This window comes from Lissotriton helveticus, chromosome 2_1 (assembly GCF_964261635.1).
Source record: "Lissotriton helveticus chromosome 2_1, aLisHel1.1, whole genome shotgun sequence".
Taxonomy (NCBI): Eukaryota; Metazoa; Chordata; class Amphibia; order Caudata; family Salamandridae; genus Lissotriton; species Lissotriton helveticus.
Window position 1 is genome coordinate 1354027031 of NC_136059.1, and position 24030 is coordinate 1354051060.

At 45.2% G+C, this 24030-nt stretch overlaps 1 protein-coding gene across 1 annotated transcript in view; it reads right to left on the minus strand.

Moving 5' to 3' along the window:
• The window catches only part of CDS1 (CDP-diacylglycerol synthase 1), a 762211-nt gene that overhangs the window by 392144 nt on the left and 346037 nt on the right, over positions 1–24030 (minus strand). Inside the window, exon 4 of the mRNA XM_078676295.1 lies at positions 11200–11297. Within this exon, the coding sequence (XP_078532421.1) occupies positions 11200–11297 (98 nt within the window). The remainder of the gene's footprint in view (positions 1–11199; positions 11298–24030) is intronic.

Consider the following 24030-nt stretch of genomic DNA (forward strand, 5'->3'; position numbering starts at 1 on the left):
GTGGTGTGGGCGGGTGCGCTCGTTACCAACAAAGTACCATATCCTTAAGAAAAAAGTAGAAGGAGGGGTTAAGTCTCCATGTACTCTAGAGGATATACAGATTATCTAATGTAGTTTGCCACACTACATGGGATCGTACAGGACATGGGACCCCAAACGCTTACCTGGCGGACGATATTCTCCCTCTTGGAGTTTCCCGGCGCCGTGTTTCGGAAACGGACACGTGACCGGAAGTGGAGTTCCTTTAAATACCAAATGCGTATTGGTACGTGTGAGAGACTAGAACGTGGCCCTCGAGCTCTAGTAAGGAGAGAGTGGCCAAAAAAAGAAAAAACACTACCCTGAAAGGTAGGGTAGAGGAAATGTATGACAAAGCTCGATGGATAATGTACTCTCCAAAGCGAGCGCGGGCGCGGCCAGGGTGTTTAGACGCGCCCATGGTCGGTGTGAACTGTTGCCTTCTTAAAACTGAAATGAGTGTTCTAAAACACTTTATGCAACATAATATTTAGATATTCTATTTTTTATTCCTTGTTGCTTCTCGTTTTTAATTTGAGTGTTCTAGAGCACTTATTGCCACAAAATATTTAATTATTCTATTTTTATTCTTTGTTTTCGTGTTGTACGCAAACAAAGTAAGTGGTCTGTTTATTACAAAAAATATATATTAGGCTCGTGGATAGCATAAAGGGGGGTAATCAGCTTTCACTTAGTGTGAGGTCCAGAGGGCCTCAATTATACAGCGTCATAGGTCAGATGAGACATAAATTGTACGTAGCAAAACACCCAGCTGGGTAGATATAAGGAACAACGTGTCGGTGTGTCAACACGCAAAGATGAGGTAATACACTTCTCGGTGGAGAAACGTGAGCGAGATGCGTTACATGTTTCTACCCGGGTAGGGGTAAAGTAGGTATGTTATTACCGTTAGGTTGCGAATCTTAATGTTTGTGGTCACACGAAGGATCAGTGAATATTTTGAGTGAGTGCTTATGTTAAGTGGAGCAACTGTTTGCTCATATGAACAGGTAACTACATATGCTGGTTTAGAACGCAAATGAAAACAACAATAAAGTGTTTTTAACATACGGTTGATTGTGTCAATACATATTCATATTGGAGTTCTTGATGGGGAAAAGAAAAGAAAAGGACAGCAACAGAAATACAGTTAAGAACAGGTTGCATCTTTAGTCACCCAGAAAGAATTGTAATTCTGGGTCATAATTTAAACCGCATTCAATGCTAAGAAGGCGCATTATCCAGGTGGCTTCTTTGCGTCTTAATAGTAGTTCACGGTTACCACCCCTAACATGGATAGGCACTGTTTCTATTCCATAGAATGAAACTTTGAAATCTTCTATGTTCGGTTGACATTTGGCTATATGCAGAGCCACTGGGTATTTGGGGTCCTGCTTCAAGATTGCTCTCATATGTTCAGAGATTCTTTCTTTCAAAGATCTTATTGTGCTACCAACGTACTTTTTACCGCAGTGGCATTCGATGATGTAAATGACGTATTTGGTGGTGCAATTGATGTTGGTTCTGATCTCGTATGTATCTTCTGAGGGGCCTGTGAAGTGTTTGGTCTTATGTTTGGCCCACTTACACATTGGGCATAGTCCACATTTGAAGAAGCCATTACCACGTTGGGTTAGCCAGGTCGGATTTCTGTCTGACCGTGGCACAGTGGGACTGAGCCTGTTCCTCAGGGTCCTCCCTTTACGAAAGGTGATTTGAGGGGTGGTCGGGATCACTTCTTTTAGTGTAGAGTCCTCTCTTAACAGCTTCCAGTGCTTGGTCATGCTGGTCCTGATCTGGTTGTGTAGAGCATTAAATTCTGTGATCATTCTCACTGTGCTCTCTTTCTTTGTCTGAGGATCTTTCGTCCTGAGAGTTTCCTCTCTCTTGATTTTGTTTAGTTTGGATTTCGCTTTCGACAAAATTGCTTTTGGGTAACCTCGTTTGGTGAATCTCAGATTCATGTCATCGATGGTTTTGTCCAATTCCTCATCATCGCTACAGTTTCGTCTCGCACGAAGAAATTCGCCAAAAGGTATGGATTTGATCTGATGGAAGGGATGAAAGCTATCCGCTCTTAGAATTGCATTACAGGAAGTCACCCGTTTTTGCAAAAATCCTACAAATAGTACATGTTTAGTGAAGATATACTTTGTATTTTTTGTCTAGCCCTGAAGATTCGCATTTGTTCCTTGCGATGAAACACGTGTTGGCTTTTGAAACGGAACAATAAACAGAAAATGGACACTCTAATTACAGACTACTAATTGACTTACCCGTCTCACTCGACCATCTGTCACTGAATTACGTACCTCCACTATCTGTTTAGATTGATGTGTATATGTTACTATTGCATGAATACAATCCTACTCTAACTCTTGAAGCTTTCTTCATCAGATGTGACAGGGCCAAATTAAGATGCCAGGCTGGTGGTGGAGGCCGGACTGGAGGAAAAACCCTGAACAAGCCCTTCAGGAACTGTTTAACAATCCTCGCAGACCAAAGGGACGGACCTGATGATGATCGTCTAAATCTAGAAATGGCCGCCAAATGGACCTTCACAGAAGAATGAGCCAATCCAGATTTTGCAAGAGAAAGGATGTAAGGCAAGAGTTGGTGCGTGCAGAAGTATATGGATGTAGACCTTGCCTCTGACACCAAAGGCAGAACCTCTTCCACTTTGCCCGATAGGTTTTATTCGTAGTAGGCGCTCGGGCCGGGGCTAAAATGTCTCTACATTCAACTGGAAGAGTCAAACCCTGGAACTCTCTGAACTCAGGAGTCATGCTGTCAATTGGAGTGACTTCAGATCTGGATGCAGAACCTGCCCGTGAGCCATTGTTAATAGTTATGGAACAGGCCGCAGGAGAATTGGTTGAGCTTGAGAGAGAAGAAGTTCTGTGTACCAAAACTGCCTGGGCCATGCTGGTGCAATCAAAATCATTCTGCACGGCTCCGCCTTGAGCTTGCGGATCAATCTCGGGATCAGCGGAATTGGTGGAAAGGCGTAAACAAATGCGCCATACCAGGCTATCGAAAGCGCAGTCCCCAAGGATCCCTGATGGTGATCCCTGCTTGCGTAGCACTGGCATTTGGCGTTCTGAGGAGTCGCAAACAGATCGATGGTTGGGGTCCCCCAACGTGAAAACAGTTCCTCCTGAATGGTCTGATCCAATTCCCATTCATGGCTGATCATTTTTTGGCGACTCAAAGCGTCCGCTGTGGCATTGAGTGTGCCCGCAAGATGTTCTGCTGAAAGAGTGATATTGTGTCGGATCACCCAATTCCAAAGTCTCTGTGCTTCCTTCGAAAGGGTGCAGGATCTCGTCCCGCCCTGCTTGTTTATGTAGTGCATGGCCGTGGTGTTGTCTGTACGAACCAGCACAGACCGGTTGCGGATCCTTGGAAGGAAAGCCTGTAAGGCTAGACGGATGGCCATAAGTTCCAGCAGATTGATGTGGAACTTTCCTTGGATTGTGCTCCAATGACCACTGACTTTCAGTTCTTGGAGGACCGCTCCCCACCCCTCCATGGAAGCGTCTGTTGTCAACACCATGGGAGATGGTGGAAGTTGGAATGGCAAACCTCCTGAAAGATTCTCCTTTAGTAACCACCAGCTGCTTGCTTTTCGCATTCCCGGTGTGATCACGAGCTTGTCGTCGAAGGAGCCTGTCACCTGACGCCATTGTTTGTCCAGCTGTTCCTGCAGTGGATGCATTCGAAGCCTGCAGTGCGGTATCAATGGTATGCAGGATGATATCGATCCAAGAAGCGATTTGTATTGACAGACTGACCGAGACTTCCTTGTGTGCAGGAGGCAAGCTGAGAGAATCAGTTTGGGCTGGCGCTCTTCCGAAGGGAAAGCCATGCAGCAATCCGTGTCCAGGATAGCACCCAAAAACTTTGCTGTCTTGGAGGGGCGCAAAATCGATTTCTCCTTGTTGAGCCGAAGGCCCAGCTGATCGAACAGTTGACTGCAGCTCGTGACTGCCCTGGTCGCTTCTTGGAACGAAGGAGCCTTTACCAGCCAATCGTCCAGATATGGGAAGACTTCGAAAGACTGCTTCCTGAGTAAAGCTGCCACAGGAGCCAGTACCTTTGTAAAGAGCCTCGGTGCGGACCGGAGACCAAAAGGCAGTACTCTGAATTGAAAATGGCTCTTGCCTATTGTGAATCGAAGATATTGCCTGTGAGCTGGATGAATGGGCACATGGAAATATGCATCCTCCAAATCTAGGGTTGCCATGTAGTCCTCTGGATTGAGAAGACGGAGAATGTCCTGAAGGGTGACCATCCTGAAAGACAACTTGATGAGATAAGTGTTGAGCTCCCGTAGATCTAAAATCGGACGCCACTTCTCCTTCGTTTTGCGAACCAGGAAGAACCTGGAATAGAACCCTCCCCCCTTCTGGGAGTGAGGTACAGGCTCTATGGCCCCCTTGATGAAGAGTTGGTGGGCTTCGAGACGAAGAAGTCCTAGATGCTTGGGTGTAATGGCGTCTGGAGCTCTCGTTGGAGGAAGATTTTGAAACTCCAACGTGTGTCCTTCTTTGATGATGTTCAGGACCCACTGGTCTGATGTTATGACCGTCCAGCTGTTTAGGCAATGGGCACTCCTGCCCCCCACTGGTGTTAACGAGGGTACAAGAACAGTAGAAAGAGCTACATGGCCGCTATTGTCTCTTAGAATCGTCTCTCCTCTGTTGACACTGACGTCCTCTTGGCGCCTGGCGAGAGAAAGACCCCGACAGACCCTGCCTCTGCGAATATTGGGGTTTGTAAGACTGACCAGGTTGAGAGTAGGAAGAATAGCGTTGCTGATTGCCGCCTCTGTAGGATGAGAAACCTCTTCCTCTTGCCCCCTTAAAAGGAACTTTGCGGCATTGTAATGTTCCCAAGGATTTAGCCGTATCAGTATCTTTCTTTATGCCTTGTAGGGCGTCATCCATGTGTTTACCGAATAACATCTCTCCGTCATAAGGTAGGTCCAGAATATTGTTCTGTACTTCTTGCCTAAACCACGTGGCTCGCAGCCAACCCTGGCATCTTAAAACAGCCGAGCCTGCTAGCGTTTGGAAGGCCGTAGTTGCTATAAACATAGCGCAGTCGATTACCTCCGAAGAAGCGCGCTCCCCTTCCATCAAGATTTTCCTGACCTCGTCCTTAGACCCATCCTGAAGTTCTTCCACAAACGGGGACAGGTCACACCACATCTGACGATCATATCTCCCCAGAATCGCCAGAGCATTAGCCGCCCTAACGAGGAGACTGGCCATTGCAGAGAATCTTTTTCCTACATTGTCCAGACGCCTCCCCTCTTTATCAGGTGGTGTTGTTAGCGGCGTGGATGGATTTTTGGATCTACTCTGTGCGGCCTGGGAGATAACAGAGTCCGGTTTTGGTTGACCTGTAAGACATGCGGGGCTGCCCTCTGGCGCCTTATATTTTTTCTCCAGTCTGGGAAGCACTGGGAGGACCGTGGCTGGATTTTGCATAGCCTTTATCCCCTCTGACCAAACATGCTCAATGATGGGGATTGAACGAACTGACTTCCGGAAAGGTTCTTTGAAGTCGTACAAAAAACAGTCAGATTGAACAGTAGTAATTTCAAGACCAAATCTCTTGGCCGCTCGTTCCATTAGGTTGTGAAAACCTCCAATATCTGCAGGAGGAGAGATTGCGGTATCAGGGCCTGTTACATCTGGATCCTGAAGGCCATCCTAATTCCAGTCCACATTCTGATCTTGGTCAGGATCCCCCTGGTGATCCACATCCGATGAGGCATCATCATCATCATCATCATCCCGAGTGGCAACCACTTCCTGAGGATGTTCTACGGGCTCTGGGTCCTGCACCCTTAAGGGCAAAGCGTCTGCCACTGTTTGAGGTACTGGAGGCAGAGGTGTGGGAAGACGTATTTGTTGAACCTCCTGTTGAGTAGGAAACCGCCTCCGATAGTCCTGCAACATTAATTGCAGGTCTGAGCTGAGTGAGGACGGCATCGCTACCATCTCCTGTTGAGACCCTCATGGAGATCTTTGCGAATGATCATGCATGTAAGGCCTCTCTTGCTGGTCATAACAGTCTTGCGGAGCATAGTGGTGTTGCTCCGTCTCGCCTTCCTCAGAACTGACCTCCTGTAATTTGACTTGCAAGTCAGATGGGCTATAAGCTGGTCCATAATTGCTATAATTTTCCTCCTCAGAGTCGTCATCAAGTAATAATGAAGGAGGCAACTGCGTAACCCGTCGTGGAGATGTCATTTTTGGAGTTATACGCCTCTCCCTATGAGAAATGCAGATTTTTCCCATCATCGACGACGGGATCGTCGTCGACGGTTGAATCTTCGTCGACTGTTTCGCCGACGGAAGCGCCGATGAAGAGACTGTGCTCGTCGTCGAAAGGTGAGTCGTCGACGGCGAGATGGCTTTCGTCGACGAGGGTTGGATCATTGACGGAGTCGTCGACGAGCTCGTCGTCAGAATCATGGGAGCAGTCGTCGTCGTCGACGCTACTCTCGTCATCGTCGTCGACGTAGAAAATGTCAGCTTCGTCGACAACGAACAGGAATCAGGCGTCTTAAACGTCGACGACGGTGTAGATGCCGTCGACGTAGCCACCGTCGATGAGCCCGTCGACGAGGTGATTTTCAAAGACAAGTCTTTCTTGACAGGAATCGTCGACGTACCTGTAGTTTACACCGTCGACGGATGCTGTTCTTTGTCAGAAGCAATGTCCTGAGGCGTAGATGAAGGCTTTTTCACCCCTCTTTCCTTCTCTGAAGGTGGTGAAGTCACAGAGACGATCTTCTTAGCCTTCTTTGTAGGTTGCAACTCCTCAGGCTGTCCCTGCCTCTCCTTTTCACCGTGGTGAGGAGATTTTAGGGAAGCAGGCCTATCAGATCTATCAGAGGTCCCAGGCAAGGCCTTCACATGGGGCTCATTAGATGTTGAAGGGGGAGACCTACCCCTCTTCTTTGATCATCTTGATGACACAGCAGAAAAAGAGCCCTCACTGTCTGAAGACAGAACTTCCTTGCGATCCTTCATCTTTTGCAACCAAGTCAGCAGGCGGCCTTCTCTGTCCCTAAAGGTCTTAGTGGAGAAGGTCCTGCAAATCTTGCAGTCAGTGGCCTTATGGTCCGGGTATAAGCAGTATATGCAGTCTTCGTGTTTGTCTTCAACAAACAACCTCTTTTTTTAGCAGGTAGCACAGGCTCTCAAAAGTGCTTTCTTCTCTTTGTCAGACATGACGGAAAAACAGGCAAAAAGTAGTAGATAAGTACTCAGAAGTGAAGAAAATTGAGCAGAGCTCAATGGAGACTCCCTTGCACAACATGCGGTAGAAAATCTGAGGCTCTGAGGCTCTCTCAGGAAGGTTCAATGGGGTGAGGCTGTTCTGATTGGCTATTGCAAGAATTTGGTCTCTTTTACAAAAAGAGGTGGATAGCTACAAAATGAGATGATGCCTAGGCCTTTTTTTTTCACTTTGTGCTTACTGCTATGGTATTTTTTATTTACCGAGGCTCCCATTCCGACGACGGGGAATGATACAAAGCATGGGAATCTAAGAAAGTTCCAATACTGGGGCAATCTTGAATATCCAGGGTTACATTGAGCAGTAAAGACTTAATTCAGGAAGTGATATTAGTTGTGGAACTCTGATACTGATAAATTCCTACAGTAAACTCATTACCAAGCCACATATGTTATACTGAACAAGAAAAGGCCTTTATTTACAGATATCAAAGGAAAGGCAGCAAAAGTATGTAATACCACAAAAAGAGAAGCTTTTATTGGCCTCCTAGGCAAATGTGACCCCAGAAAGTTTTCAAGTGCTCCCAAAATCAAAGTGCATAGGACCATATTTTGTGCCATGCCAGCTGTAACTGCAAAAAACAACAAGTGATGGACTGAATGTGGATCAATGTCACACACTCCCCCAGTCAAAAGATCTGGGCCCAAATCCATCGTTTTTTTGCACTCCACACCACCCTGGGTCAGATAATGGCTTTATGCAAATCAGCTCTGACCCTGTTGCCCCATGGGAACAGTCCAGTCCGAACTACAACAGCCATATCTTTCCCAGACCGGAATCAAGCATCCGAGGACCGGACCGGTTTCGAGGTAACACCTCTCTTCAGCCCGGCTAGCTTGACTCCAAGTGGTGTGGAGTGCCTGATTCCGTTCTGGGAAGGACATGGCGTTTGTAGTTCGGACTGGACTGTTCCCATGGGGCAACAGGGTCAGAGCTGATTTGCATATCGCCATTGTCTAACCCAGGGTGGTGTGGAGTGCAAAAAAACGATGGATTTGGGCCCAGATCTTTTGACTGGGGGAGTGTGTGACATTGATCCACATTCAGTCCATCACTTGTTGTTTTTGCAAATGCCAGCTGTAACATCATGGGTCACATTAATCACAATCAGTGTAGTGTTCTGCTGTTCAACAATGCCTACTCCAGATGAATCAGGTACAGCTCAGTCAAAACGTTGGGACACCATAAATAAGTTAGATATGTCGGCCCTTTATCCTAGATTCCACTGCTTACTCATTAACAATTAATTAAGTGAACTCCTAGGGTCCGAGCCAGTGTTCAAAAACCGAAAGATCAACACCTAAATGTGAACCAGATTTCAACATTTGTGGGTACTACAGGTTGGCAAACAAACTGGACAGTTAACTTCTTGGGTGTCTGATACACTGGCATTCAGGGCTGGTTGCTGTCACCAAGATGTATTGGACAATTGAAAGGACCTGTGGAATCCCGTGAATGTACAGCAAGTTAACTGGTATCTGAGAATATGCTGATTCCTTGCCTGTGTCACCCCAGGCAGTCACTGAACTGTCTGAAGGCCTTTATATCTAGTCTACATAGTCAAAATTTCAAAAGGTGAAGGGCTCCTACTAGGCTAGTCAGTGCCAACAGGGAAGAGCTGGCATTTCCAGTTTAACGTTAAGGGGTATTTGGACAAGCAATATCCATGGAAAAATAAATGGTAGAATAATGAGTTTACACATTTGGGATGCAGGGTGAACAGTGTTATCCTACTAATGGGACAACCTGAAAGATCTATAATACTCCTTAGCACACGTAAATTGAAATGATGTTATATATACAAGTGTTTCCACATTCTGATACAATCATGAGAAGTAGTTGTTATTGGTTCTTCAATTTCTGTTTTATTCTTGTTCACTGGAAATTTTCAACACAGCCACACAGCCGACACATGTTTCGTCGTATCTGGGAATGTAACCCTACGACTTTTTCGAGCGGACACGCTGATCATAAACGGGGAATACTTCTCGGGCTGCGATATATCGGGCGAAAGCCTTCCAGAAACAATTAAAACATGGAGATAAATGGACTGCAATCATAGAAAAATACAGCTGAGGACCCCCGTAGAACCCCCATGCGGGTTGGAAGTATCACCGCATACTGATGAAAAAGAACAGATCTGGAAATAGGCTTGAAAAAGTCGTGTGAATGTGGAAACACTTGTATATATAACATCATTTCAATTTACGTGTGCTAAGGAGTATTATAGCTTGTGTAAGGCTCATGTCGTCTTTGAGAAGGATTAGGGTGGTTCCTTCTACCTTTTAGCACCGTCAAATATAACCCCAAAGAGATATTATTTGTGAGAATTTCTTAGTGGTGCCGAATAACCTATACTAAACCACTATCTGTGCTCAACCTGAAAGATCTATTGTGTTTGTGGAAAATCTAATTTTCACCTTCGGCACAAATCTGATGTCCAAATTTGGGTGGAGCTGCTACTGAACAGATCTGGACAGGGATGCACAAGAAGCAAAACTGGTTTTGGGTCGTTCTTTGTTTCAGGTTACAAAGCCTGGCAGGATGTGGTTGCCCTGCTCCTCTAACTTTACCAGTCGAGTTGATGGTTTCTAAATAAAAACTATATAGAGGTTGTCAAGGCCAACAGGATGAGAGGCAACTAAAAGAGAAATCTTCACTGTCCTCAACTAAATTCATATAGCACATCAACCATGTGTTAGCACACACAGGTAATGGAACAATTAATGTTTTGACATGATGGCGTCAGAAGATACACTCATTGAAGAATAGGTTAAGAGGATTAGCAAAGATCAAACAAAAGTCTCTGGATTTTTTGTTGAGGTGTCATGTAGGAAAGCTCTCCTATGGGTCAGGTTACACTTTAGATGGTCTCACCATCCAGCAAAACAAAAAGTTGAAGCACCCTCACTTGACTTGATTAAAATGGAGTAAGTAAAAAAGAAGCAGTAAAGACCAGGAAATTGAGACGAAAATAAGGGCACAAATTACCTTGCGATGTGAGGACGTTTGTCCTCTCAACGCTAACTGGAAACACATTCTGAGAACCAAATTGGTTTTCAGACTGATAATGGAGACCTGGGGAAATATCTAGATGCTTTGTACAAAACCATTCAAATAATTGACAGTTAATTTTTTCTCTAAACCAGATGGGGCAGACACATTATCATAAGTGACTTCATTCAAGTTGATGTGCAAGTAACGGCATAGTGAGAAAAAAAACTATGCATTTAGGCCCAATGCTCTGTACTGGGGTGAATATATGATATTGTTCGGCATTTTGTCCATCAACTGTTGCTTTTGCATTTGTCACCCCGAGTGGGAAGGGTATGCCCAGACGTGGGTCCTGTGCTCTCCATGCCACTGGATTCAAGTTATCCTGGCTGAAGAGGGGTGAAACCCCGAAACAGTTCCTAGGATGCTTGTTTCTAGTCCAGGGAGGACCTGGCTTGGCAATTTGGGCTGGGCTGTACCCATGAGGAACAGGGTCAAGACTAATTTGCATATGGCTAGGTTCAAACTGGAACGACATGGTGAGAGAAAAAACAATGGATTTAGGCCCAGATCTCTGTACTGGGGTGAATGTATGATATTGTTCGGCATTCTGTCCATCAACTTGTTTTTGCACAAGTAACATTTCTCACACATCAGATCTGTGTGCTCATTTGCACCTTCAAAATAGCCTTGATCAGACTTCTGTGTTGATGCCTCCGCTCAAATCTGCCTGCCTTGCAAACAACAAAATATTATTTGGATGAGTTAATACCATACAAATTTGAACAAATACAACTTTCAATGCAGATATATGCAGATTTCTTCTGCTACAAGGCAATACGACATTTTGAAGTTGTTGATAACACTTACCAGCTTAGTGTTCGAAACCATGGAAGTTCATAGGAACGATACACCCTGTAGCCGATGGTAATAATTTCATGGAAGCATTTGACTTGAATAGCTGAAACCTGAAACAAAGACATATCTTCAACAAAAACCCAGAGCAGGCATCATCTTTATAGGAAACAGAGGAAAATAGTTAGTAGGCTACAAACATGGATTCATTCAAAATTAGGAGTGACTACCTTGTTGCTTGAGGAGCTTATAAGCCACCAAATTAAATAAAAACATCCCCTGCAACAATAAAATTGCACATTTGCAAAATTCACAAACAAGATCAAAGACTATATCAGAGCATTTTCTTGGATCATGCACATATGAATCTTCATTAAACATCCTACAACGCACAGCTTCAGAACATTCCGATTATGCAGGGCAGAGTCCTTGACTCCAAGAAACAAGTAACTATCAACCTTCTCTAGCAGAAAACCACAGCTGAACTTCAGGATGCTAGTCAAGTAGGGTCCCAGACAACTTCAGCTTTATGTTGGGTGCTATAACTACTCTAATGGATCTCCTCTCCATAGATGATGTCCAACAAGCAACACTGATGATCTTGGACCGCTCTTCAACTTATGAGATTATGAAATATTTCTCAACTGACAGAGTGAAGAGGAATCTCATGTATTCAGTCCTAGAAGAAAGCTTATAAATCCTATGAAATCAAAACCTATGAAATCAGAATTGGATTAACCACATGTGCTCACAATGGCATTGTGACTTGTGAAAATTATTATCTCAAAGTCAACTTGTATCCTATAAATGACTGTCTTTTTAAAAGCAATAAAATCTGGTTATAAAAATAAATAGAAAAAATAATTGAATCATCAATGGTTTCAAGCCCTCAGCACAGCTTTTTAACTGCACCAGCAGCAATTCAATATGTAGACGGACTAGAAAAAGATACACATTCATTTTTAATACAAAGATGCAAGTCAGGTATGACATCGCAAACTGGATGGACCATCTCAACAACCGGTTGAAGGAAAATGAACTGCTTTAAAGGGTTCTGGTATACAGAAGAGAGAGAAGAGATTAAGATCCCACTAATGTATTGACCAGTATTCCTATGCCTAGACACATCCTCGATGCAAAGAGTGAAGAACCTGCACATAACATTTTGCTGTCAAATAAACCCAGAAGCCAAGAGTACCAATCTCAGCTGGTACTCACACTCACAAAACAATGAAATATTGGAGTTTACCAGATACCAAGTCGTGGCATACATGGTTCAGCCAAGAAATTTGCTTTTTTTTCTTAAAAATAATTCTCCTACTGGGTCTAAAATCAATTTTAAAAAACTATCAGTGTGTGCTCAACATACTAAAATGTAGGCTATTAGCACTTTTCACATGGCATAGTGGAGAAGGGGACCACATACATTGCAGAAAGCAAAACAAGACCATCTATTGGCATCAAACCAGAATTTCACTTTGTGCAGCCAACCAAAGTTTAAAAGGGCACAGTCTTGAATCCCTTTAAGAACAGGCTTATGGGCCTTTAAGAGCACTCGCAAACGATCCTTGAGAGAACAGTTAAACAACCAGCTTTTAAGAAAATTCCTGGAAAAAAACATAATGCCTAAAGGTTCACCAAGACCTTTCAGTAGCTTGTCACACTACAGATTACGCCCTAATTTAAAACTCTCTGCCAGAAAGGGCCTCTCAGATACCAGCTGGTTCACCCGTTTTGTGAGTGGCCTCAAACAACTCTCTTCTAATAGAAGCACCCCTTCAATTTATGCACGCAACCCTTTGTATCCTGTTGGTCAAGACATTACCCTGCATCAGTCAGGACATTCACTAACACACTGCACGGACAGCATCCAATCCTGAAAGTCCATTATGTATCTTGGACTCAAGAAGTGTGCTGCAGATGTGAAGGCCACATCAGCAGCACTGTGTCTGTAGTGCAAGGGATGTGAACTGCGAGTACTAGCACTGTGAAAGAAAGAATCCTCGCCAGTGCTATGAGATCTTTCAAGGGCTTTCCCACTAGATCAACCTTCTGTGGTGGCAGTGTAAGGCTTCTGATATCGGACCCTGGATGATGTTTGAGGTCTTAAGAAATATCCAAATCTGACAGAAATATTTCCTGTATCATCTGGCTTTACTGTTGCTGAGGCAGTGGAGCTGGAAGAGCGTTCTCATTTACGCCAGCATTTGCTTTAATAACTGTTGTCAGAACCCCTTTGAGGGCCACAGGGCATGCAGAGGTCACTGGGCCAAACGTGGGAGTTGAGACCTTTAACTCTAGATGTTCCAGGGCCCGACCTACTAGGGATCCTTAGCAACTGGGCCAAGTACCCCTTCTGCACTTGACTCTCAGTGGTAGACGTGAACGCAGTCTAAGCCTCCCTCAGGGGTGAGGTATGGATAAAGATCAGTGGACACAGCTCATAACACAAAAAAGCACACAGCAACAGCAATTAATCAATGTCTTGTCAAATACTACTTTCATAACCGAAAGTAGTTTTTTATTTCTAACTCTACTCATTCAAAGTAAAGTTACCGCATTCACAGACAACACAATTCCCCCCTTGAGATCAGGGCTCTAGCGTTTCATTGGCAAGTCCCTGCCCCACCTGTTCCTCACATTATGAATAGGGTTATTCCCCATTCACTGGTGGCCGCATCCAGAGAATGTACACTGGCAAGCCTTATCGCAACACTCCATTCTGAGTCTGCAAATACAGTCAAAAGTGTCTAAGCTCCGCAGAGCTTTCAACAGCGAGTCCCCCAGCTTCCAGTAGGCCCATAACAAGCTTTACCCCACTCTAGCAGGGAGGAAGCATGCAGCGTCTTGGAGAATGCCCCGTCCACAGGCACTGACCTGAGCAAGACTGAAGCTGCTGAGAGTCAGATGCATGAGGACTTAGCAGCAGCACTAGGCAAGAGCAGGCTCTCTCCTTAGCTTACGCATTCGTGCTACGGCAGCAATCAGAGGTATATCTGCGCGGCTCTTCTGGGATACGTTTCCACGCTCCTAAAGGTTGTGTGTGTTTGGGTGGGAGAGGGCTGTTGTAGAGTGGGTTGTTTCTGATCTTCCTGACCTCACTGATGTGGCAATACTCCCATGGTGTCCTACCTTGGTCCACTGAGTCTGGTCAACTACAGTTCTCATTGCTCCTGGTGATCTATGGGTTTCCACAGCTTACAGTTCACAGGCTCCTGCCCAATCCGCACGGCACAATTATTCCCAGCATCCCCACCTGACATATGGGTTTGCCGCACCACTTCCATGCAAGGGTTTGTCCCTTACAGCATGGATGTCCTTACCACAGTGACCCCTTGTGGCATATGGGGGTTGCTGCTATGGTGTCCTGCAGACTTCATCCCTGATCCCAAATCAGTCTTTCCCACTGCTTCCGCCCTTACCGCATAGCAATCTTTTTACATGGTTATCTTCACGGCGGTCCCCTCCTGGCATACTGGGGTCACTGACTCAGTTCGGTACACGAGCAACGACCTGATTAGTGTAGCTACCATCTCGTCACACCTCCCACTGAAAGTCAACACAACAGGACTCCCTACAGGTTCTCACTCCTTCCAATGTTCTTGTCCTCTTCATATGGAGCACTGGTCTTGTAAAGAAGGTAGGAGCTGGTGCTCAAGGCTCCAGAGCAGGTGTTTTTGGTGTTCATGGGTGATGCCTGTCTGGCTGCTTGGCAGACAATTTTTTGGGTATCAACCACACTCTTATAGTCTATTTCCAGACACCAAATGTGATTTAGGGTCTGGGACTTTGAAATTTTATGTTGACGTTCTGCTTTTTCTGAAGTAGATACTTCTCTCCCGCTTCCTCATGAAAAGCAGTCTTTCACACCAGGAGACTCCAAAGGGGGTAGTCTCATAATACAGCCTATGGGAGTGGCTAGAGTTCACACCGGGATGTCAGGCACCGTGATATTAGCATCAAAAGGATAATCTCGGACTCTCAGCTCCACTCTTTATGATTTCCTTATCAGGCACATCTTCTTTCTGAAATATTATATTATGTAATCACAATTTCTATAGCGCACTACTACCCTTAGGTGTCTAGGCGCTTCTGGACAGCATACTGCGGGAGCTTAGTTTTAGAATAGCAATGTTTTGAGGTTTTTTCCTGAACTCTATCAGACACTGTATCTTTCTAAGAATAAGCGGGAGAGAGTTCCAGAGCCTAATGGTGCTATGACTGAAACTCCTGCCCCCCAAGTTTGTTGTCCTGATTCTGTAGGTAGGCATTAAAAATGCAGTAGCCGAACGCAGTTGTCTGGAGGGGGAGTGCCCATTAAAGATATGCAAAAAAAACGGGGCCCAACTCTGTGTAAAGCCTTATGTACTAAACACAGGGCTTTAAATTTCACACGATGAGCTACTGGCAACCAGTGCAGCTTTTGTAGTCCGGGCCTAATGGAGAGGTGTTTGGGGACATTAAGTACCACTCTAGCAGCATCATTAGGTGCGGACTGCAGTCTTCTAAGTTGACCAGACTGTAAATTAATATATAGGGCATTAAAGGAGTCTAGTTTGGACAAAACAAGGGAGGTTAAAACTGTTTTCCTAGTGCTTTACGGAACAAATGGAAGAATTTTGAGCACTGTTCTGATGGTGAAAAATGCAGAAGACACCTTAGAGACTTGGGATTTAAAGTTCAGCTTCTCAACAATATGACCCCCCAATTTTTTAGCTTTCACTACCGGCGTAGGAGGGGTGCCCAAGATGTTTGGCCACCAAACTGGTGACCAGAAAGGGGCCAGTTTACCAAAAAGCACCACCTCTGTTTTACTTGAATTGAGCTTCAGACAGTGTTTGCTCATCCAAGAACTCAAGGAGATCATGCATTCGTACAGGTTGTTAGCATGATCGACCTCCTAATCAATGGTTGAAATAACCAATTGAGTATCATCTGCATACGAGGTCGGAATCGGATTAAAACTTCTGATCAGGGGTGCTAGTTCAGACATATATATTAAAAAGTGTAGGGCTCAAAGAGGAGCCTTGTGGCAGCCCACACGGCAGTGTAAAAGGTTTGGATTTAAAATCACCTAGTTGCACTATCTGAGACCTATCTGCTAAAAAAGATGTTAAAATTGACAAGGCCATCCCTCCAAGGCCAATGGTTTTCAGCCGTTCTGTCAATAAGTTGCGGTCCACGGTATTAAATGCTGCGGACAAGTCAAGGAGGATCAGGGCTGCTGATCCCCCGCCATCAAGTGTGGCAGGAATCTCCTCCGTGATCTTAATTAGGGCTGTTTCAGTGCTATGGCATGTACGAAAGCCAAATTGGCTATGGTCTAGAACATCATTATTCAAAATGTATGTGGAAAGTTCAGTGTTAAGAATTTTCTCAATTATTTTAGCAGGCAGCGGTAGTCTCGCAATTGGCCTATAGTTGGCTGGATCCATTACATCAAGATTGTTTTTTTTTTTTTTAATAGCCATATACAGGCCTGTTTCCACAAAGTAGGGAAGGTACCTTGTAAAAGCATTTGATTATAAATGCCAGATAACTGAGGACTAATGATGTGACTAATGGTATGCAATAATCTAGGAGGGCAAGGGCCATCCGGAGAACCAGACTTCGTTTTTAGGAGAAGGGAAGCAACCTGCTCTGGGGAAGAAGCAGTAACATTTATTAATGGTGTTATGGCTTTAACTCCCTGATCTGGGTCAGCATTTTGAGAAATATGTCCGGCAAATTGGTCAAAGATCTGATCTACCTTAGTTTTAAAAGTCTAGGCCAATAAATTGCAAAAATCTGGAGTACAGTTCTCGTTGCTATCCCTTTTTGGTGGTAGTCAGATTAGATATGACTAAAAAAAGATCCTTACTGGAGTTTCCCGCCATTTCTATTTTCTCAGTGTAAAAATAACTCTTCTCTGTAATAATTTTTTTCATAGTCTGCTAGCATAGGCTTATATTGTTCTTTTTCAGCTGCATCATAATTTTTCTGGTCTCCTCACACTTGTTTGTCTAGTCTTAGGGCTTCAGTGAACCATAGAGTCGAAGGATGTTTTCTATTTCTATTAACCTCGGTCATAGGGGCTACTTTGGTGAAGTTAAGATCTAGCCAAGATGTATAACCTCTCGGTGATCCATCTGCCTCCAACTCAGGGACAGGAATACTTTGGATTAACTGGGTTTCTAAAAACCCCAGGGTCGATCTTATTTCAGGCTCTCCTGGCAGATGTATTGCTAGCTGTGTTGGTAATCATAGGACCAGGCAAAGTCCAAGGAAATATAACAGCATAGTGATCGGTCCATGTCAGGGGGAGGAAAGAAGTGATGGATACGGTAGGATTGTTTGTGAACACACCGTCCAAGGTGTGACCAGCTTGATGTGTCGCCCCTTCAACTAGCTGCTGGAGACCTACATCTGAGGTAATGTTTAAAAGTTCCTGAGTATCTTTGTCAGCTAATATGTCCAAGTGAAAATTCAAATCACCTAGCATAGTAAAGCAGCTGGATGAAATACCCGGTTCTAGTAAGAATGATAGGTTAGTTAAAAAATTAACTTTTGAGCCAGGCGGGCGATATATTAGCAATCCTTTGAAGGTATCTTGATTAGAGACATTAATGTTGAAATATAGTGCCTCGCAGTCTGGGGAAGGGCGTATTGAGCAGTGTTCTACAAGTTCCCCACCTTTTTTTATGGATCTGTAGTGCCTAGTAACTTTATATCCAGTTGGCACTGCAATGTTAAAATCAAAGTCGGGTGTTTCCTCACCCCAAGTTTCCATAACAAATAGGATATCCAATTTGTAGTCTAGAATGAAATTAGAGATCTCGTATTTATGCTTGATCAAGGACCTGGCATTGATCAAGGCTAGAATTAGTTGTGTTTTAGTTTTGATAACCTTGATTGAACTTTTAACAGATTTTAATTCCACCCCATCATCCTTATGAATATTCTTAGAGCATCCTAAACAATGTGGGTTGTCTGTTGAGAATAGCCCATTACAGGTGAATTGGTGGCAGTTTTTGCCCCTTAGCTGACCCAGTGAAAGAAGGCTCTCCCTTGAATAGTGTATTCCAACATTCTGAGCATATTTTGAGCCAGTGGTCCTGGCCCTGGGCCAGGTCCAGGCGCGGATGGGTGATGACGGGCTTGCCTTAAGCGCACCAGAAGCGCACCCGAAGCGCGCATCCGCAGTGCGTGCGCTCCAGCTCTACCCTAAATAGGTGCTGCTGGAGCCTAGAGCACTGACCGAGCGGGAAGAATCCCGGAAATGAGTCAGGGCCTTTGGTCCTCCATCCGCTTCAATTGGCAAAATGCTGCAGCGGACCAGGGAGGACCGAAGAAATGTGCAAGGAGGCAGTAGAGTGCAGGATAAATATCCAAGTAAGTGGATTTGTTAAAATAGGACAGTACAATACAATTTAAAACAGAGGGATGTTATAAAGAAGCTGCTAAAATACAGAGGTGTGCAACTAACCGGCAGATTAAAAACAAGAGCTTTCAGTACAGCGCATTCCAATGGGTCCCAGCCCCTTCCTTGTGATCTCTCACTAAATCTAAAAGCAGCCTTGAAGTTTACAGGGGAAGACTTACTCTCCCTCATCCAGTGTGTCCCAACCAGCTCACAGGAATGCAACAATACATAATCTGTCTGGGGGGATTCCTCTACTCCTCATATCTTTACCAGACGTGGGCCTTCCAAAATGAAGCCCATGCTCCTTCATGTAATATACCATAACAGGCACACTTGCACTCCATGTACCTATACAGCACATGCACTGCCCAGCACGGTTACATTCATGTACTGTCCCACCACAGGTAAACACCCTCAGTAAACACATTCACTCTGCATGCACTGTTCAGTACTCTAGCCTTTCTGTATTGTACCACTTGCAGGCACCCTTACAGCCAGCGCACACATTCATCATGCGCGCTCTAAATAACATTACACCTTTCATGTACTGTACTCCTCGCAGTTACACATACACCCAGTACATGTACTCACCAGGCACATGCTGCATAGTACAGCTCTATCCTTGTACTATATGCTTCCCAGGCACAGATACAATCAGTGCAGTGTCCCAACTCCCGCACTGCACAGCACCTAACATCTAACTGATGCAGGCCAAGCATGAGTTAAGCAAACAGCAGCAGAACTTTAAAAAAAAGAGTCCGCTCATAGGGCTCACTCCACTGACTGGTGTTAAAAAGGACCTGTTCACTTCTATTGATCACTACATGGTATGCAGTCACCACCACACTCATGCTGTTCAACTCCTGGTAAAGGCAGTAATCTTCCACCACTGTGAGGATAGCACTTTGGGCACCCCTCCCGGCAAACAAGACTGCAAAACATGAGATAGGCTTAGGTGATAGCGGACACGCATGATGCGTGTTTAACTATTACAACAACAAAAAATCATCATTAGGGATCCAGACAACTTTACAGTTGGATACCTAGGGTAGGAGTAAACGTCCGTTACCATGCAGAGGGCTTTTCCGTCCCAACAACTGTGCAGCTTGACAATGGGCAGGCCATAGCCGAGGATATTCCAGAACCAACAGCAGAGACTGTGCCACTGGAATCCTAGAAGGTATTGAGGGAGGAACAAATGAGCAAACCTACAGCACATAAGTGCGGACCAGTAGAAGGCTGACTGATGGCTCGGACAGCTACATAAGGAGAGCCAGAAGGAGTTTAAATATTTGCAGTATGGGCTCTTTGACGGGCATAATCTACTGCACTCAACAATGGCCCGAAGAACACGGATGCGTCTGCTTCAAAGTCAGAATCGGATTGCAGTTCAACACTGAAGTCGGAGTTGGGTGTTGCAACCGCTGCAATATGAAAACTGGAAATAGGGGCCAGGCGGGTCATTATTGAAATAGTTAATGTATGCATACTAAGCCATTATGTGAAATCAAGAGTCAGAATTTTGAGTAAAAGGATAAACTGAAAACAGAACAAATATGGATCGTCTATCACCCATAAAGCTTTACTTTAATCTTTCAATCTAAGTCTTGTAATCTATTCTTTCGAAAACAAGTTCTATCTGTACTCTTGTAGTGATGCCGGAAATCAAACATCACCCTACATAAATTACATGGCACCAATTCAATGCTACAATAGTGAAATAATACCGAGGAAGCATTACCCATAAGGTCTGGCTAGCTTTGGCAAACTGAGTCAATGTTTTTTTCTTAAAATGTTTTATTGCAAGCATGTGGCACAAACATTAAAAAAACACGTCGCCATTTAAATGTAGTACAAAAATGCTTGCAATAAAATGTCAATACCCACTGCATAAACATTTAATAGAATAGTATGGGTGTTCCCTAGCATGAAGGAGTACCATTAACAAGAATAGAACCCTTTTTTATTTTAATGCACATCACAGGAAAATAGGATTCTTTACAGATCCAAAGAAAATATTCATGCCTTTGAATTACTGTAAGCTGAATCCATAGTTTAAACAAACAAGAAAACGAAACATAACAATCATTTGCAATGCAATAGGTCTCGCATTAGGAAAGTTTGAGCTATTGGTCTCGTAAATGACAATTTTTTTATTTATGTGTTGGTTTTGAAAATAGCTAAATTAATAGCTTTGTCATTTACAATGCCAATAGTTATAACTTTTGCAAACGTGACACCTATAGCATTTGTAATGCAACATGTTTTGTATTTACGTGACTTAGATGTATTGATATTACAAATAACAATGGCTTTTAATGTTTTTAATTAATTAATACTTAAATAAAAGTGATTGTAATTTATAATGGAAATAGCTTAAACTTTTGTAAATAACTTGTGAAGATTATGTTCAGTGAATTTTATTGTGACGAAAATCCAAGAACAGAAGGGAAATATTAACATCTTTTTGTGACATTTGTAATAAAGCTTGAAACATTGAGAGAGCATATTTGAACCAGTTGTTGTTGAATGGTAGCACAGATTGATGCTGTGAAGGCGACGAGTGATGCTGTGGCGTTCAGTGATGTTGTGGTGGCGACGAGTGATGCTGTGGCGTTCAGTGATGTTGTGGTGGCGACGAGTGATGCTGTGGCGTTCAGTGATGTTGTGGTGGCGACGAGTGATGCTGTGGCGTTCAGTGATGTTGTGGTGGCGATGAGTGATGCTGTGGCGTTCAGTGATGCTGTGGCGTTCAGTGATGTTGTGGTGGCGACGAGTGATGCTGTGGCGTTCAGTGATGTTGTGGTGGCGACGAGTGATGCTATGGCGTTCAGTGATGTTGTGGTGGCGACGAGTGATGCTGTGGCGTTCAGTGATGTTGTGGTGGCGATGAGTGATGCTGTGGCGTTCAGTGATATTGTGGTGGCGACGAGTGATGCTGTGGCCTTCAGTGATGCTGTGGTGGCCCTGAGTGAAGTGGTGGCCCTGAGTGATGCTGTGGAGGCCCTGAGTGATGCTGTGGAGGCCCTGAGTGATGCTGTGGAGGCCCTGAGTGATGCTGTGGAGGCCCTGAGTGATGCTGTGGAGGCCCTGAGTGATGCTGTGGAGGCCCTGAGTGATGCTGTGGAGGCCCTGAGTGATGCTGTGGAGGCCCTGAGAGTGATGCTGTGGAGGCCCTGGGAGTGATGCTGTGGAGGCCCTGAGAGTGATGCTGTGGAGGCCCTGAGAGTGATGCTGTGGAGGCCCTGAGAGTGATGCTGTGGAGGCCGTGAGTGATGCTGTGGAGGCCGTGAGTGATGCTGTGGAGGCCGTGAGTGATGCTGTAGAGGCCGTGAGTGATGCTGTAGAGGCCGTGAGTGATGCTGTAGAGGCCGTGAGTGATGCTGTAGAGGCAGTGAGTGATGCTGTGGAGGCAGTGAGTGATGCTGTGGAGGCCCTGAGTGATGCTGTGGAGGCCCTGAGTGATGCTGTGGAGGCCCTGAGTGATGCTGTGGAGGCCCTGAGTGATGCTGTGGAGGCCCTGAGTGATGCTGTGGAGGCCCTGAGTGATGCTGTGGAGGCCCTGAGTGATGCTGTGGAGGCCCTGAGTGATGCTGTGGAGGCCCTGAGTGATGCTGTAGTGTTCCAGAGTGATGCTGTGGTGGTGCTAGCTGTGGGAGTGGTGCTGAGTGGTGCTGTGGTGGTGCTGAGTGAGAATGTGGTGGCGCGGAGTGATGCTGTGGTGGCGCTGAGTGATGCTGAGAGATGCTGTGGTGGTGACCACCCCGGGGCCACTGACCCCAGCCTGTACGCTCCCCCCCGCCCCCATCCATGGTACATCGGTCGTGGCTACCCCAGGGGCTCTGGCAACATTTCCGCCAATGTGTTTCCTGAGGGCTATCTGGCAGACAAGGCTTGCTTACTCCTGCCGTTGTACACTAATACCAGGAACTCGGTGCCCCGGCACCCCTGCAGTGCCAGTCAGCCACTCTGCACACCCTGCAGCTCCGCAAAGCGCGGGAGGGAGGCTCTCAGAGTTGAACGATCACCACTGACTAGTAATGCGATCTTAAAGTTCGACCCCCGGCATGGCAGACTGAACGAACCCCCCATCATTCCGAGGTCGGCATTGTCGGTCTACTTGTAACATTCATTAGATAAAGACCTTAGCGAGTGCGGTAGGGAGTATTTTGTTGTTGTTGGGGGGGGGTTATTATTGAAAGAGTGAGTGCGCTTCTGAACTTGAGCCCGCACTCGCAGGTAATAATGTGGACGTAAAGGCGGGTGGATTCCCGTGAAGAGTGGTTGACGGTGTGGCACTGTGGCTGGATCTGCCGCCCGGTGGTACTGTCTGCGTTATTGTTGCACTTCAAATACAAATCCTGGGCTGTCGGATACAGTGCCACAACGGTTGGCTTCTGCCTGGTTTAATGCTGTTAAGTATGCTGCACCGAGGTGCTCGTCTAGCAGCTAACATTGTTATTGCAACATAATTAAACGGGTTACAGACTGACAAGCTGCGGCCATTAACGCCCAATCATAATATTAATAATCGCCTCTGCTCAAGCACTGCAGGGCTTTGAGTCACCGTGTTTTCGTGTGTTTTCTGTCTGAACAGCTTGAAAGACTGCATTGTTTTTCAGGATTTCGTTTGCGTCAGTGCCTTGCCGGGCTGCTGCAAAAACACACAGCCCCACAAAAACTAGGAAGCGGCTGGTTATTTTAGCTGCAATAAACTCCCATCCAACACAGAGGAAATGAACAATATCAGAACAAGCGCTGTGGTGCAACCTACAGTGAGGTGCCAGTGTGGTGAAAATAAAAGCAAATCACTTAGGTTTCCCATGCGTGAAAAGGGGGGAAAAAAACACTTTTAAAAAAAAATGTATATGTGTGCATATAGAGCACTCTAAATGCCGGTAGCAAATGTTGAAACACTACGGAAAGGAAAAGCAACGAGAGAAAGAGAAGGCAAGAACATGCATTCTCGTGGAATGCTCACAAAGTGCCAGCCTGTTTATCAGCGCCGCGCGCCTCGTGAACAGCGCCACACGCCCCTTTGCAGACTCCCCCTGCATTCCAAAGTCAGTCACGTGAACTGTTCATGAGGCGCGCAACGCGATCCGATTCTTTCTGCCATGCTGAAAACAGCAGAAGTTCACACGCGCATCGTTATCCTATGACAAAGTGCTGCGCGTGGCCAGGTCTCGTCTCCACTTTCCACTCGTTGTCGGCTGAGCCGAAATCTATAGTTCTCTCCGCGACAGCGCGCTTTTCGCAGCGAGCCCTAAAAAGGGAAAAAAAAAGTGGAAAGCTAAGTACTGGCTCAATATATTGAAAGTGCTTTTCATTTAAGGTGGATTTGCACATCATATGGTAAAATGTTACTCCCAGTGCAAAAGAGCTCATTCAGAAGTGGGTTTACCCATTGGTCCACGCTTCAGGGAACGGAAACCATATGTAAA